Here is a 17,314-nt window from a genome sequence, read left to right on the forward strand (position 1 = left end):
GGCCCCAAACATCCAGTCTTCTCTCCTAGTCAGCCCACTCTCCCTACTTCCTCGTCTTCATGCCTGCTGCTCCCAGCTTGCCCTGCATCTCTCCACAGCCAGGGCTATGCCCAGGGCTGCAAATAGTAGAACTATGTTCCACCTTCAGTCGAATATAGTCTGCAGATGGGCTCACAGTGGGGGTTATCTGGGTTTTGTTTTTTAACTGAATTTGTTACCAGCAGGAGACTGCACATAAACACGCGTGTTCTGGCTACAACAGATTCTGTTGGCGGTCAATCTAGGTGCCAGGCTTCCCTTCGTCCCTAGAAAGGGAACTCTGGTTTCACCTTGTGTCTGCTCAGGGAAAGTGGGTCCACCCCCCAGCAGAGGAACTATGTCATGCCATTTATCTTTGTAGATAATGGCTAAGGGTGGCTACTGGAGCTCTGAGTCACAGCAACAGCAACAGGCTCTGGCTGTATTAGCAGAGAACAGTTTTATTATATGTCAGAAACTAACTGACCTTAAAGTTCATGAAGCTTAAGCTCCAGGACACCTCACCTACATGGCCCGGTGAGTGTTCTAGGTTAGGCAGGGAAGCCGAGCTGCAGACAGCAGGTGAACATGAACAGTTCTGAAAAATATCCTATAAAGAGATTGAGTGCAAAAGGACCTGAGACTCCCAGGATTTAGTATTTATCCAGTACAATTTCTTGACTCATTCTCAGTAAACACTCACTTCCATATTTAATTTTCCATGTAATGAATTAGATGCTTCAGCTGTCAGAATTGCAAAGATTTTAAAGCAGCTGTTAGAAGTATGCTCAAGGTGGTAAATGAAAATACGCTTATATTGAGTGAACAAATAAGAAATCCCAGTAAAGAAACAGAAACTATCAAAAAAGAAACAATAAAGAACTAAATGGAAATCCCAAAACTAAAAATCCAAATATTTGCAAGGAGGTTGGAAAAAAATGAATCTGCTTTACTCTACCCTGGAGGTGCAGGATTCATGAAGTCGAAAATTCTTCAGACCTAGTCCATGTTCAAAGGGTAGCTAGAATACAGGATAAGGGTCCTCTAAAGCCTGTGATCCAGTTCTGTGTAATGAAACAAAATGGAAAGGATGTCCTGACAAAAAGAGAGAAAAAGTACAAGAAGCAATGACCTCTTATCACCCTGTACTTTCTGCCTTGAATACTGCTGTCTTGTGAGAACATGATGATGCTTGGAGCAAAGCAGTCATTTTGCAACTTTGACGGGGAGTGGTGGGAAGCGGGACACAAGCTGAGCCAGAGCCCTGAGAGTAAAAATCTGCTGAACATACTATGGAACAACCTGTGTCTGGATTTCCTGTCATGTGAGATGATAAACTGCTCTTAACTGGACACCTGTTACTTAGTCTGAGCACATCCCAACTAAGACACAGCTTCTCTTGAAAATGGAGAGATTTGGCAACACGGTCCCTGCCAGCCTCTTTAGAGAGGGCAGGAGCTCTCTAGTTACTGATCTGACTTGGTCCCCGCTGCAGCAGTCTGCAGCCCCTGCCCGACACACCTGCTGAGAGGTGGATCCATCAACTGCTCCCTCTGCCACAAAGCACTTCCCGGTTCCCACCTCCTCCACCCCAACCCCATTCAGCTGGAAGTAACGTCCCCACAGTGCAACCTCTCCCTCCTTCTGCCTCCTATCGTAACTGGACATTTAACCCCCCACTTGACTGTCAGCCCTCTGAGGGCGGGAACCACGCCTTATTCATCCCTGTATCTCCTGCTCTCTGGTGAAGTCCCTGAATATATATGGGAAGCACTCAAGGTCTGTGTGCTGAATAAATGAATAAACACTCCTACCACTGAGAATGTCGGTGTTCCAGAATATCCCACTCTCCAAGTTCATCAGGTGATGTGTGTTACTTCTCAATCTAGGAAGACGATTCCACCTTATTCCAACCCTCTAGCGAATCTGGGCTCTCAGCCCTCAGCCCTAGTCACCTGGGGCACGCCCATGACAGTCACCTCTGAAGCCTGGATCCCAGCTCCTGCCAGAGGCCCGGACTTGTCCCTTACTCAGGAAGCATGTGGGGATGAAGGCAATTGTGTAAGACTTTTCCCAGGGTAATCTGGGGAGAACTTCTGGTCAACCACAAATTCCAGGAAGAAATGGAACTTTACACACATACAAATCCCCTCTGCTTTGTAAGAGAAAGGCTAGGCAACTTGAAGGCTCACATCCCCATCACAGATCCAAAGACCCCAGAGGGCAGCACCCCCACAGGGGACAAGGACACTCAGAGCACCTCAAGGTGCTGACAACTTTGAGAAGCACAACTTCCTTTTGCATCGAGCCTGGGTCTAACTTAACCGTACAATGCTTCCTGAACTAGCAGCTGATTTTCAGTTCCAGCTCTTGGTAGATTCTCTCCTGGCACCTGACTCTTGACTCTGTAATTGGCCTTTTGTTTTTCAAAATTATGTAAAAAACAGGTAACTAAAAAATGACCATCTTAGGCATTCTCAAGTGCACAGTTCAATAGTGTTAAGTACATTCACATTGTTCTGCAACCTTCATCACTACCCATTTGCAGAACTTTCTCATCCTCCCAAACTGAAATTCCATACCCAGGAAACACTAACCCTTGCATTCTCCCTCTCCCAGGCCCTGGCAACCACTATTCCATTTTCTGTCTCTATGAATTTGACTACTCTAGGTACTTCACATCAGAGAAATCCTACAATATTTGTTCTTTTGTGTGTGACTGGTTTATTTCACTTGGCATAATGTCCTCCAGGGTCATCCATGTCGTAGCATGTGACAGAATCTCCTTCCTTTTTAAGGCTGATTAATACTCTGCTGCATGCATAGGCCACATTTTGCTTATCCATGCATGTGGACGTTTGGGATTTGGGTCACTTCCTCCGCTGGGCTGTAGTGAGTAATGCTGCTGTGAACGTGTGTGTGTGTGTGCGTGCTTAGTCACCTCAGTCGTGTCCAATTCTTTGCAACCCCAAGGACTGTAGCCCACCAGGCCCCTCTGTCCAAGGGATTCTCCAGGCAAGAATACTGGAGTAAGTTGCCATGCCCTTCTCCAGGGGATCTTCTTGACCCAGGGTTCAAACCCGTCTCTCTCCTGTCTCTGGCATCGGCAGGTGGGTTCTTTACCACTAGCGCCACCTGGAGAGTTCGCCGCTGTGAACACGGTCGGGGAGGAGGGGGTGGCGGGGATACTGATATCTACTCCAGTCCCTGTTTTCAGTTCTTTTGTGAATCAGACCTTTGCCCAAATCAGTCAAGATCTTGACCTTGGGCATGGCATTCTGGGGGCCAGTCTCTATTCCAAGGGGAGGGAAAAAGACATCCCCCACCCCACCCCCACACATGATGCCAGGAGAGCTGCTCTGCAGTGGAGGGGGCCTCCAAGCTGAGCTGAGACTGGGACCAAGAAAGCCATCTTGGCCCCACCCCCTCCCGACGAGGGCGAATCAGGGACAATGTGGCCAAGCAACAGAGAGGAATGGGACGCCCCCTCTGCCTCCGTGTCTCCGAGGGGACACATGCCACTGCACGGAGGAGGAAGAATGGGACAAGGGAGGCCTCTGTTCCCCAAAAGGGCAGGCCAGCCACAGGGGCGGCCCCAGGGGCGCAAAAGGGCAGCCGGGACTGCAGGGGCAGAGGTTATGTAAAGGCAGAGGAAGCTGAGACTGGCGCTATTCAGAGGGCCTCAGTGAGAGGGGTCCCAGGCATGGGGGTGGGGCGTGGGGGAGGGGGGAGCCGGAGGAGTCTGGAATGCTCTCATCTGACAGATGGCCCCCAGCTCAGCCAACTCCTCCAGGAGGGGAGGCACAGAGGCAGAAATCCAAGGGGCTGGTGGCCGCTGGGGGTGGGGTGGGGTGGGGGGGTGGTTAATGGCACATCGTGGGTCTATTACCTTGGTCTTCAGAGCTCACTGCTCCCATGTTTTAGTGGGAGTGTGGGTGGACTGCAGCTGGTGGGCAAGGGCGCAGTCTGGACACCTGTGGGTCCCTCCCTCTGTCTGTCGTAGGCAACTTTCAATAGGTTACATGATATTTTTTGGTGCCAAACTGTCTAGGTTCAGGCACCAAATGATGACAGGCTGGGAAAGGTGCAGTCACTAAAGGGGAAATTAATTGTGTCTGTGCAACTCTGAACATCTTAGAAGTATAAAAACGACTAAGTGTACTCCTTACATGTCAGGACGGAGGTACAGACTCAAGGCTCTCCCCCCAGTCCGGTCCAAACTTCGGGGCTCCGCCAATGCCCTGGTAACTGAGGAGGGCTGCTGCTGGGGGCTCAGCTTCAGGAACCACCCCCACCTTGGTGACTCCAACTCAGAGAGCTTCCCTGATTCAATGCAGAGGCTCCTGCAACCCTCCCAAGCAAACTGGCGCTCTCAGTAAGAAACTGGAGGCCAGCTGTCCCCATAAATCCAGAGAACCCCCCTTCCAGACTGTTCTGGGATCCTAAGGTTGTGAAGTCAGCCTGGACTTGGCCCCTGTGACGTGATTCTGAGGCCAGATAAGGTGGCAAGAAGCCTGTTGGCTCAGCTTTTTCCTAATGCTGGAGCCAGAGACCGAGCAGGCCTGCTGTCTACATGTCCCCCAGTGATGCAACACCCCCACCAGCACCTGCCTGTAGGCTGGACTGGGGGCGGAGTCGGGGTGGGCGCTGAGTGCTGAGCACTGGGTGGGGCTGCCAGCTTGGGCGCCCAGAGTGCAAGCTGCCACCCTGCACTTCCGTCAGGTACTAACCGGACTGACGAAAGAGTCCGTCCAGGCTGAGGTCCCACAGGAGAGCAAAGGCTCTTGAAGAAGTTTCTGGAGGCCATGTCAGCAGCTAAGAGGAGGAAAAAAAAAAAACAAATTAGTTGGGTCATCACTATGGAGTAACAGTAGTAAACCTTTATTACATCATATTAAACAAGTCCCATTTAATCCTCACAAATGCACATGATAGAAGGATGCTGTCATTACTGCCACTTTGCAGATGATGAAACTAAGCTCAGAGAGCTCAAGCAACTGCCCCAGGGTCACAGCAAGTAAGGAGCAAAGCCAGGATCCAACCCCAGGTCTAGGTGACCTGACAGCTCCTGCTCCAGCCACCTCCCTGCGTGGGAGTCTTGTTCCTTTTGCCGCTCACTCACTGAGGCCCCAGCCACGCCCCTCAGGGTAGGCAACCGCGTAGGGAAGAGCTCAGAAGCATTAACTACAGTAAGCTGGACAAGGTGAAGTTGGCTCCTCTTCGTGAGCCTCACATGGCTTCCAGGTCAGTGCCTTATCTCACAGGCATGGGTGACCTCTGACTCTGCAGAGACCTTCAGGACTAGGGCTCCCACCCTCAAGGGCTGGGAGGCACTGCTGACCGAGGGCCCTGAGCTGAGTCTAAGGAGAGTCCCCCACTCAAATCACTGAAGGTCACACCCCCCCACCCCCGCCAGGGCAGCCAGGGCAGCCAACGCAGGGGCTCCAAGGCCAGGACCCTTGCTGCAACTGGGACAACTAAAGAGTAATCCCCATTCCAGGGCCGTTGCCCCACTGCCCAGGACCAGCTGGGACCTCCCTTGCATTAGTTTTGCTCCTCGGCTTCCCTCTCTGCCCCCACCTGCTGCCTCCTTCCCTCACAGGCAAAACTGTCTGCTTCCACGAGATCTAAGACACCAGAACTCTGCCTCCCGCTTCCTCTAACTTCTTCATAGCTAAACATATGATCACTCCCCAACAAGAACGTGAATTCAGCGACAGCATATGCTTCCAGGCTTTGGCCTCCAAGGCTCACCTGGGAAGTCTACTCTAGAACTCCGAGGACTAGCTTACATAATTGATGAGCACTAACACTGAAGCCTGAGCTTCCCACGTGGCTCAATTGGGAAAGAATCCACCTGCAGTGCAGGAGACGCGGGTTCAATTCCTGGGTTGGGAAGATTCCCCTGGAGGATGGCACTCCAGTGTTCTTGCCTGGAGAATCCCATGGACAGAGGAGCTTGGTGGGCTACAGTCCATAGGGGCGCAAAGAGTCGGACACGACTGAAGTGACTGAGCATGCACGCAAGGCTGAAGCCTACCCCCCCAGTGTCCACTGTTCACCCTGCCGAAGCCCCAGGAGTAGGGAGGCTGGCAGGCAGCAGGACTGGTTCCCATGGAGACTCAGGATGGCCCTTCCGGAGATGTAGTTGAGGGAACAGGGTTGGAGATGTCTAACCCCCAACCCTTGTCTCTAGCATTAATCCCAGGTATGTGTGCGGGCCCCCAGCAGCCCTGTGGCCCTGCTCCCTTAGCTGCCTTTTCTTGGGGGTGTTCCCTTAACCCCTCATAGGCCAATTAAGACTCTTCTTCCTGAGGGTTTGTTTGGGCATAGAGAGAAGCCGAAGTCTGTCCTAGGGTTCTGACCTGTCTTCAGTGTGATTCCAGGCCCTGTGAGGCCCAGCACTATCCTTGCCCTTGGATCCCACGAACCACCCTTGCAGCTTCACAGGAGGCCCCCAGCACCTTCAGGGATCCCCCATGGATGTGCGCCTCTCTGGAGTCCTCCCCAACAGCGTGAAGTATAGGAGCCATGTCTACCTGGGATGTGTGTGCATGTCAATCACTCAGTCGCGTCCGACTCTTTGTGACCCTATGGACTGTAGCCCGCCAGGTTCCTCTGCCCATGGGGATGTTCCAAGCGGCAAGAGAACCTAAACCTCTGAAGTGAAGCATCAGAGCCCATCCTGAGGCCTGCAGGGTGGTCACGTGAGGGGCAGATGGCAGCGCCCTGCTCCTTCTTTCCCTCCAGAGACAGAGATGTTGGGCAGGGTCTCCCCGAGAAGACGTCCCCAAGGCCAGGTGCACCCTTTGCATGGATCCGACTTCAGCTTTTGTTTCTCTTTCCTGAGGATGGAGAGCCTGACCTCTGGGTTGACACCATTCCTTCCCGATGGTGTTCAGGTCCTGGGCAGAGCAGCAGGCCATGGGATTTCCCCCCTTGACCTTCACGCGGGACTGCTGAGCCCAGCTTACGGAGGGAGAGATGGAGACACGGAGCCACTGTTAAATGATGGCCCACGTCACACAGTACCGGGTGGAGAAGCAGGGCTGGGGGTCCTCAGCTGCCGCACCCCTCCCCCCACAGGCAACAGAGGCTGGGGCAGGGACGAGGTGGGGCTCGGGCACGCCTCCATGCAGTGCCAGGGTCACACAAGGACACTCTGTGGCCGGCGTCGCAGACTGGCTCCGTGTCTGTCGTGTGCTGTGCAAGGACAGAGAAGCCGCACTGACAGGACAGGGGAGAATGGCCATTGTGTCCCCTGTGTCGCCCGGGGCCTGGGGCAGCGGCAGGGAGGGGCAATGGGGAAGGACCCCAGTGGGAAGGAGAGAGAGCTGGAGGGCTGTTTCTGGAAGGCAGCCAGTCTGCCGAGGCCGAGGAGTCCCAAGAACGATCTGCCCCGCATGGTGGCTCTAATTTACAGCTGGGGTCCAGGCTTCAACTGGCAGGAATGAGACCAGCTGAAGCTTGGGACCTGCTGTCCCCGGCAGAGATGGTCCGGAGTGGGGGCCAAGGCCTCATCCCCGTGCCCTGCGTTCAGATCCCAGCAGCTGGTGCCAAGGCTTTCCCTGCTGGCCACTCCTCACTATCTTTCTCCGTGTGGAGGTTCCAAGCCTAGGGCAGAAAGCATGTTCCGCCAGGGCAAAATGTTCTGGCAGTGACCAGAAAGGAAGGGAGGGGAAGACAGAGCAGCTGTTCCAGGCTTTTCCAGCAGACCCACAACTCCACAGCGAGCACCCCAGCTCCAGATCCAGGATGGCCCTCACACCGGCAATGCCGCTGCCTGTGGGACGAGGGCCCAGACCTGGGACCTGAACAGCCTGCACACAATGAGAGCACCTGGTGAGTGGGAATCACAGAGAGGCAACACCCTGCAAGGCACACGCTCTGGAGGGTCCCGGCGTGAGGCTACAGGCCAGGGCCTGCACCTTCCTGACTCCATCATCGCAAGTCTCCCTCCTTCCTCCAGCCTCAGCGAGGACCAACCCAGCAGCCCCCAAGGGCAGGAGGAGGATGGGGGCCCAGGGGCCCAGCCCCCCCCAGGTCCCCCCCCGACCCCGGGGAGCGGCCCTTCCCCTGGTGTTGGGCCGGCTCGTTCCCGCCACCTAGCGGCAGCCGCGGTCCTCACCTGTAACAGCCACCGGAGCAGGGGCTTGGGGCGGTCGCCCACCGGCAGGTAGATGCTGTTCAGGAGACCCTGGCGCAGGAAGGTGAGCTGCCGGGCCGGCGAGGAGCTACGGGGGCAGAAGGACAGAGGGGGGAGGTCAGAGAGGCGACCCGCCTCTGTGACCCTCTCAGTGAGGCTGAGCGGGGGCGTCCGGATTTCAGCTTCCCTGGGACTAGAAGCGGTCACCGCTCTGGACAAAGACGCTCAGTGCAGGCAGCTGCTGGAACAGAAAACAACCCACTGCGCCATTCAGAATCATCTGCTGTCCACGAACACATCTCATAACGTCGTTTGCTTTTTTTTTTTTTTGGCCTTGCCCTGCCAGGCTTGCAGCATCTTCATCTCCCCGCCAGGGCTAGAGCCCGGGTGCCCAGCAGTGGAAGTGCTGAGTCCTAACCACTGGAGTGCCAGAGAATCTCCCCTCTCAGTGTTTTACACAGAGGACTGGGGAGCACAGTTTGTTTTTCCAGCATGATGGAGGGGGAAACTGAGGTGCTGACCAGTTTTGAGAAGGGTCTGGGTTGTGATGAGGAGCATGCCCGGAAGCCTCGCCTCTTAGCCCGGCTGCAGCCGGGGGACAGGATTACCCGCCAGGCGGCGTGGGGCCGGCGTCTGGGTCTGGTTACACAGAGCATGTCTGCCCCATCTTCTGTTTTTCCAAAACAAAGGGGACACCTGAGAAGACGGGAAAAGAACAGACGGGGGCCCAGGATAGGGAAATCTGGGGAAGGAAATAACTGAGGGTGGCAGAGGAGTCTCGGGAAACCACACGAACAGCAAGGGGTCCTGACCGGGGAGAGGGGGGGGGACCCCCAGGCTTCTGGGGCCATGACTGCATGGCGAGCTGTCAGGCCTCACCCTTCTGCCCTGAGCTGCTGGCGTGGGGAGGAGCCCTCCTTTGAGCTGTCATCCTAGGAGATCATCTGGACCCATGGGACCCTAGATCCCTGGACAACGAGGAGTTGATGTATTTCGTGTGATTTCAGGGCCTCTGGTGGGAGGTGCTGGACTTCACCCTCGTCCTGTGCTCCTGGCATTCTGGGGAAGTTGGGTTTGGGGTAGGATTCTCCCTGGAGAACAGGGAAGACTGGCATGCTGAAGTCCATGGAGTCACAGAGTCCGACACGACTTAGAGGCTGAAAAACAGCAACCTAATACTCTCTCTGAGTCTAGTGAACGCCTCTTTGCTCTCTTTCCAGATTATGTCCTAAAGGCAACTAATAAGGATTCCAGATAAATGAAACCGTTAACTTCATGTCCATTCTGCTAACAACCAAATCCAGGCAAAGAACATTTCGGATGGCATTTGAAGTCATGACTCTAGATAGAAATTTCTTCGGTCGGCTCACCCTCCTCCTCCTCCTTTTTAAAAAGGACATCATATTTTAATCTGCCAGGAACAGAATGCTCCAAAACAAAGATGCTCCTCCAAGCCAAGTTGCTGTCTCTTTGAGTATATCCAGGCAATTTACAAATTGTGTACTTTTTCTCCACCCCCCCCCCACCCCGCCCGGCACCAAATCATTTAAGTTCAGAGGAGAAAGCAGCTTTGTTCCTGTTTGTCAAGCTGACCGTTCTAAAACAGACCTTTATTTGTACATACAAACACGTGTGTACCCCAGGGCTGCTGGCACACGCCACTTCTGCCCCACGTGCTCAGTCACACAGCCACGTTCAGGGGCTGACCCCGGCGATGCCTGTGTGGTTCATGCACAGCCCCCCAAATGCACACAATAGCCAAGCCAGCCATGTCTGCAGGACCTCACAGATTGGCAGGGCCTGGCCGGGGGCCACGTGGAAGGAGGCCGGCGCTCCAGGGACTCTAAGAAGACGCTGGCTCTGGCATTCTGCTCAGGGGGCACCCGCCAGCTTCTCTGTAGGGGAATGGATTCTACAAGCCCCTGTCAGCTCAGATCAACACATTTCCAACTGCTGCTCAGAGGGAGAGACGCCTCTCGGTTGACGATGTCTCCCTTCTGCCGCACACTTGGCAGTGTTGTTTCTGCCAGAGGAAGGATCGGTCTGCCTCAGGGTTCACTGCTGCGGAGTTAGGCTTGGTGTGTAGGACAAGGGGTCAGAGAGAGGCAGCAAAGGGCATGGTCCAGCTAGGCCTGCAAGCGAGTGGCTGTCGAAGAATTCAGCTAGATGAGATGCAAGGAATCTCCTGTGAGTGTGCTCGGGGAAAGGGCACTGCTGCCTTGGCTCGGCTGGACCGCGAGCCCTGCCGCCCTTCAGGGGAAGGACAGAGAGATGGCAGGAGGGACCTCCTGGTTGGTGGAAGCGCAGGGAGGGGCCTGGCAGGCAGAGACCATCCTGATCTGAGGGAGGAGGACAGTCTGCAAGTAAGGAGGCCCCGCAGTGGGGGGAGGGGAGAGGTGAGCGGGTTACGGAATCCACTGAGGTTAGATTTATAAAAATCCCTGGCAGGTTCACAAACTGAGAATGCTGACACTGGGTCCGAGCAGGTGCCCGTGCCTGTGGCACAGCCAGCACCAAAGTTGGAAGTTATCCTGAGAATGTCAGAATGCCACGGGGCGAGCAGGGAGGAGCAGAGCCTCCTCTTGGAGGCAGATGCCGCTAAGGCCCAGCTGGGCGTGAAGTCGCAGCTGCCAGTCCTGATGATCCAGGGAGGGGAGGTCCCCACCCCAACGAGGAGAGGCCATGGTCAGAGTGCGCTAACCCCTAGCCGTGGTGGCAAGGACACGGGGCAATGGGAAAAGAAGCAACGAAGACAGGGTACAGGGTGGGGGGATCAGCAAGAAGGGGGAATCACACAGAACAAAGGCCCCAGCCTCAGTCAGCATGCTGGGCTCCTGGCAGAACTCTGATCTTCTGCTTGGACTGTGTGTTCCTGATAAGGCCCAAGTCAGGCTCTCCCACCCCCCCATCTCTGGTCTAGTTTACAGGCAGCAGTCCCAGGGGGCAAAGTCTCTAAATGCCTCGGGAATCCCAAGTGATGGCAGAAGGATAAACACCGAGTGTCGTTATTTATAGGGTATCAGCTTCTGCGCCTTTGCCAGGCTACTAAGATGAAAGCTTAAGTGAAACGCTGAGGGAGAACAGCCACCAGTAATGGTCCCAGTGCTCTTCTTTTTCCTTCCTTTGTTTAAAAATCAGTGAGCAGAGGGCTTCTCTAGTGGTCCAATGGTTAAAAATCCACCTGCCAATGTGGGGACACGGATTCGATCTCTGATCCAGAAGATGCCGTGTGCCACAGAGCAACTAAGCCCGGGCACCGTTAACTGCTGAGTCCGAGAGCCCAAGAGCCCCGTGCTCCCCAGCAGGAGAGACTGCTGCAGACAGAGCCTGAGCACAGCCACTGGAGAAAGCCTGAGTGCGGCAGCAAAGACCCAGCACAGCCAAACATAAATACATAATTTTGTAAAAAAGCTTAAAAAAAAAAAAAAAGACTGCTTAAAAAAAAAAGTCAATGAGAGCCACTCTGGTCCAAAGCCCAGGGATCCCAGCAACTGCCTGGAGGGCCACGCCCACTTGCTCTGGATTAGGGGGGGCAGGCGCAGGCAGCGGGGCGGCTGAATGCTGCCCCTGCTCCTGGATTTATTTCACCCGGTCTTCCCCTGCCTGCCAGGAAGAGGAGGAGGAGGTCTTGGCAAAACAGGAGCTGGGGCCTGGGCCTCAGGGAGGTCTGATGCCTGAGCACCGTTTACACCACTGAACTCGGACCCATCCTGCCCCCGCCTGCTGAAGCCATTGCCAAGGAAGACCCCCACTGGTGTCTCCGGCGTCCTGAGAACAAACCGCAAACGGCAGGTGCACCAGAGGACAAAGGTGGGTCCTGACACCCCCACACACACTAGGGGGAGGGTGGGGAACAAGGAGGACCCAGGGTGCTTTGGAGGGCAAGCTCCACCCCCAAGGCCCTGGTTCCTGTCTTAAGAGCTGCCCTGGGGCATAGGCCCTGTCACGAGGCTTGGATTTCCCGCTGAACTGCTGTCAGGGGAGGAGGAAAGAATTCAGCCCCCACCTCCTCCCCTCCCCCCCTCCCCCGCCCTGTACCAGCTTCTGTCACAGCAGCATGTGACTTTGGTCCCAGGGAAGCGACCTGAGGTCACACGTCCAGCAGGGTGACAAATGAGAGAGGATGGTCCAGGCCACCTCTGGTCCTATAGCTGCAGTTCAGGGAGGAGTTCAGTTCAGTTCAGTTCAGTTGCTCAGTCATATCTGACCCTTTGCGACCCCATGACCCGCAGCAGCACGCCAGGCCTCCCTGTCCATCATCAGCTCCAGGAGTTCACCCAAACTCATTTCCATTGAGTCGGTGATGCCATCCAACCATCTCATCCTCTGTTGTCCCCTTCTTCTCCTGCCCTCAATCTTTCCCAGCATCAGGGCCTTTTCCAATGAGTCAACTCTTCAAATCAGGTGGCCAAAGTATTGGAGTTTCAGCTTCAACATCTGTCCTTCCAATGAACACCCAGGACTGATCTCCTTTAGGATGGATTAGTTGGATCTCCTTGCAGTCCAAGGGACTCTCAAGAGTCTTCTCCAACACCACAGTTCAAAAGCATCAATTCTTCGGCGCTCAGCTTTCTTATAGTCCAACTCTCACATTCATACATGATCACTGGAAAAACCATAGCCTTGACTAGACGGAAACAACTATTACTTGTTGACAAAGTAATGTCTCTGCTTTTTAATACGCTGTCTAGGTTGGTCATAACTTTCCTTCCAAGGAGTAAGCGTCTTTTAATTTCATGGCTGCAATCACCATCTGCAGTGATTTTGGAGCCCCAAAAATAAAGTCAGCCACTGTTTCCCCATCTATCTGCCATGAAGTGATGGGACCAGATGCCACAATCTTAGTTTTCTGAATGTTGAGGTTTAAGCCAACTTTTTCACTCTCCTCTTTCACTTTCATCAACAAGTTATTTAGTTCTTCACTTTCTGCCATAAGGGTGATATCATATATCAGAGGTTATTGATATTTCTCCCGGCAATCTTGATTCCAGCTTGTGCTTCCTCCAGCCCAGCGTTTCTCGTGATGTACTCTGCATAGACGTTAAATAAGCAGGGTGACAATGTACAGCCTTGATGTACTCCTCTACTCAGGCAAGAGAGGCGAATGTAAACCTGTGTAGGTCCAACCTGGGAGGACCAGCCTGGGTCAGACACCGAGACTGCCTGCTCTTGCTCTGAGATGAACTGCTGGCTTAATCTGTGCCAACATTTCCCACTCTGTACAGTGGAAAGATAACATCCCTCTTCACCAGACAGCAAGCAGAGGTGAATCTACTTCAAGAAGTGATTTTTCACTTTTGTATACTTTTCGTTCGTTCAGCGTTGTGTCCGACTCTTTGCAACCCCATGGACTCTAGCCCATTAGGCCCCTCTGTCCATGGGATTTCCCAGGCGAGAACACTGGAGTGGGTAGCCATTTCCTTCTCTAGGGGAACTTCCAGGGATTGGACCTGCATCCCCTGCATTGCTAGGCAGATTCTTTACCACTGAGCCACCATGCAAGCCCAAGAAGTGATTTTTTAAAACTATTCATTCTCCCCCCAAACCACTAATGATTACACAAAGTGTAAAAATACAGGAGTCTAATGAGGAGACTGGAAGTCACCTGAAATCTCACAAAGTGAGATTCACTTTCTGAAAGGTGAGAAACTGAACCACACTGCTCTTTGAGAGATGCAGTAACCTTTTCCTCTCCCTCTGTCCTTGCATTTCCGGCTGCCCACAGCGCACTAATTATTGAACGGCTAGTAATTCCCACTCTCTGTCTCGACTTGAGGTCTTTGGCACAAACAGGAAATAAAGGATGACCCACAGGCTAAAGGGCGACCCTCAGGAAGTGGCCCTTCCCCAGCGCCTGGCAGGCGTCCCCTGACCTGGCCTCGGGCAGGGCACGGACATTCCTGGCCCCAGGCCCCATCTCCGCTCTGCTTCGTTAGCAAACTTGAGGGAGGAGGGTCTGGACTCTCCGCTCCAGGAAGCTGGCCGGCCACCTAGCCCCATTTGGCACAGCTGCTCTGATCCCAGGCCACCAAGCCACAGGCCATCTCCTCTGTCAAACACTTTCTGCCCGCAATCCAGCCCGGGACAGAACACCTGCTGTCGGCCCCAAATCCCGAGGAGAAACAGCTCAGGAAGCCACCTGCCTCTCCCCTGTTATGTCCTCCCGGTCCAGCCGCTTCTCTGTCCCTGTGCCTCCATTATCTGTCGTCATTCCCTTCATTTCTTCCCCTGCCCCCTTTTCATCATCTCTTTATGAGATATATTAGCTTTTTAAAAAATGTTTATTTATTTGGCTGCCCTAGGCTTTAGTTGTGGCATGCAGGATCTTTAGTTGCAACACATGGGATCCAGCTCCCTGACCGGGGAACAAACCCAGGGCCCCCTGCATTGAGCTTGGAGTCTTAGCCACTGGACCACCAGGGAAGTCCCTAGATATATTTTCAATTTGGCAATGGGAAATTTTACCAGTGTTCATACCCTAAGACCCAGTCATCTCACATCACATCCAGAGATCTATTCCAGGACTGCTGACAAATGTTTTTGTATAAGGACACTCTCCACCACACTGTTTACTATGGGGGGAAGTTGGAAACCACCTGCATGTCGAGAAAAATGAAGAAAACGGTTAAATATGTTAGGCATCAATGACATGTGAGGTATAATCTCAACATTACTTGGTCTAATTGCAACATTTGAGCCTTATATTTAGATTCTTATTTCAACAATGTATTAAAAAAAGCCACTTAGAAGCAATCACAGAAATCTGAATGCTGATCAATATTTATGATATTAAGACATGCCTATATTCTTTAAGCATAATAATGTATTGAAGTTATGTCTAAAGATAGTATTTTAGAAACCCAGATTGAAGGACTTAAAGAATTAAATTCTATGTGTCTGGGACTTGCTTAAAATTGATCTTGAGGGGACAGTGTGAGTGGGTAGGTATACAGAAGCAGCAAGACCAGCTCCGAGTCAGTAACGGGTGCTGACTGGTAGGTACACATAGGTACCCTTTACTTCTATGTGTGTTTGAAACTTTCCATGGTAAAAAGCTTTAAAGGAAACACATCAAAGCACCGTTATTTTTCTGTTATAAAATAAGATGGGCTAGCCGGAAAAGAGAACAAGGTTCTTGTGTTCTAGTCCTAATGTGTCCTTAACCTCCACGTGCCTTATGGGCTGGTGGGGAGCGGTCAGGTGGTCTCACCTTCATCTCCCAAGTGGCCGGGGCACAGCAAGGCGCCAGCCCGCAGTGGAGGGCTGACGGGCTCAATCCTGCAGGCTTTCTCGCTGTTATCCTTAGACATGTGAACTCACAATCACAAGAGTTGCATGTTATTGAGGTAAAGTTTTCAAAAATCCCCTAAAAAAATCAAACATAGTCAGGGGTTATGTGATAATGACTGTGAACAAGTCCCACCAAGAAGAGGATCAGGGCAGCTGTCCTGATGTTATGCTGAGTTGTACTTGTGGCCAGGGACAAACTTTCCAGGAGGAAGAGAGAAGGGCTCTGGGAAACTGCTGGACAGCCAGGAAAGTGGCCCCAGTGCTGACAGACATAACCCCGAAGGCACGTGTGATGAGTCTGACCAGGCGACGGGGCCATGGGGAGGAAAAAGCAGCACATGACAGATGTCAAATATCCGCTACAGTGCAAGACTCTGTAAAGGATATACATCCAAGTTAGTGGAGACAACACCACAAGCAAACACGTGTGTCCTGCGTGTTTCTCTAAAGGCTGACATACCCACACCGGCAAAACACAGCTTCCGACGGCCTCCTCTGGGGTGGCCCTCACCACTGGGTTCCTCGAGGGAGGGGCCTGGTCAAGTCGCACGGATGTTTACCTGAGGAACAGCTTTTCCAGGGGGCTCCGTGGCTTCAGCTGTGAACTGTCCAGGAGGCAGGGCACGGGGTGGCGCCTGGGGAGAAACACGGTCTCGCCCGGATGCACTGCTGGGATGACCTGCAGGGGCACGGAGAACCTCTCCACCAGCTTCCTGGCAAATCAAGGGGCAGGAAAGAGCCGGGCATCAGCAGGCGCACCTTGTCTGCAGTCTGGAGGGAGGCCAGGGAAGGCCAGATGGCTGCCCCCGCCCCGCAGCCCCCGCCGTGTGGGAACCAGACCGGGGGCACAGCGCCACCTGCTGACGGAGGGAGAGCCCGCCACGTGCAGACAAAGGAGCTCTCTCCTCCCCAACCCCCTGCTGGACCCCAACCCCTCTCTCAGGGCCTCAGTGCAGGAGCCGAAAGTCCTGACCCCAAATCCTGCCCCACTCGTGGGCTCTGCTCCAAGGCCCACTGCGTGCCACGACTGCAGGTGCCAGGTGCTCAAGCACAAGGTAGGCGTGGGCTGCCCGTGCTTGGCCAGGACAGTGTAAAGCGATCACAGCGAGGCCCTCCAGCAGGTGGACCAGCCCCAGAGCGGCCGCACGGCACTGGGAGAGGTGTGGGAGACAAGCCCCGGGTGCGTGAGGCAGGTTGGGGAGGGCCCCTGCACCACCATGAGGGGGCTAGGGCTCTTTCTCTGAGCAGCATCCTCAAGGCCTCCTGAGCAGGAGGACTCCCTAGCGAGCCTGCAAAATGCCGAGGGCCAGGCCCGCCCTGCTCAGAGAGTCATTTAGTGAACCAGAGCGAGGTCCCACGGATAGGGAAGGAACAGGCAGAAGAAGGGGGGACATGTTCCAGCTCTACGGGGATGTGTCTAAGGGAGGAGGTGCAGAGCTTTCCTCAGAACGAGGCCAGTTGCAGCGCCATGCAGGATGGAAGGGTCTCCCTTATACAGAATGCGGTGGGTGAACACAGCAAGCCACAGAATAGCAAGAGTGGGGTGTGTGTGTGTGTGTGGTGCAGGTGAACAGACATGCACACATGTTCTTAGACACACACAACAGCCTGCACACATCTGACACACCCAACCATGGTCCAGGGTCATCCCGAGGGAACAGGATGGGGGAGGGGAAGGAAGGGGAGACATTTCCTGTTTACTTCAAACAACAGTGTTTGGCTTGATTCTGCACTAACATAACATACACTCCACAGTAATAATAACAAAATAAAGCAAGCCACAGGCACTGCACCCATTCTTCTCATAAGAGGAAGGCCGGTACCCAGATTGCCAGCTGGGCCCTGAGACAGTAAACACGG

General features: G+C 53.8%; 1 protein-coding gene and 1 long non-coding RNA gene across 4 annotated transcripts in view; one reads left to right on the forward strand and one right to left on the reverse strand.

Moving 5' to 3' along the window:
• FAM178B (family with sequence similarity 178 member B) overlaps positions 1-17,314 on the reverse strand; it is a 103,280-nt gene that overhangs the window by 67,490 nt on the left and 18,476 nt on the right. For all 3 annotated transcript variants that reach the window (XM_070474490.1, XM_070474487.1, XM_070474483.1), the window contains exons 6-8: positions 16,015-16,167; positions 8,147-8,252; positions 4,749-4,833 (exon numbers count right to left, since the gene is read on the reverse strand). In XM_070474490.1, coding sequence (XP_070330591.1) covers positions 4,749-4,833; positions 8,147-8,252; positions 16,015-16,167 — 344 coding nt within the window. The remainder of the gene's footprint in view (positions 1-4,748; positions 4,834-8,146; positions 8,253-16,014; positions 16,168-17,314) is intronic.
• LOC139037536 (uncharacterized) lies at positions 7,661-9,622 on the forward strand. Its single transcript, XR_011490414.1, has 2 exons — positions 7,661-7,860; positions 9,385-9,622. It is a non-coding gene; the product is annotated as an uncharacterized lncRNA (long non-coding RNA).

Source organism: Odocoileus virginianus, chromosome 2 (assembly GCF_023699985.2).
Source record: "Odocoileus virginianus isolate 20LAN1187 ecotype Illinois chromosome 2, Ovbor_1.2, whole genome shotgun sequence".
NCBI classification, from domain to species: Eukaryota; Metazoa; Chordata; class Mammalia; order Artiodactyla; family Cervidae; genus Odocoileus; species Odocoileus virginianus.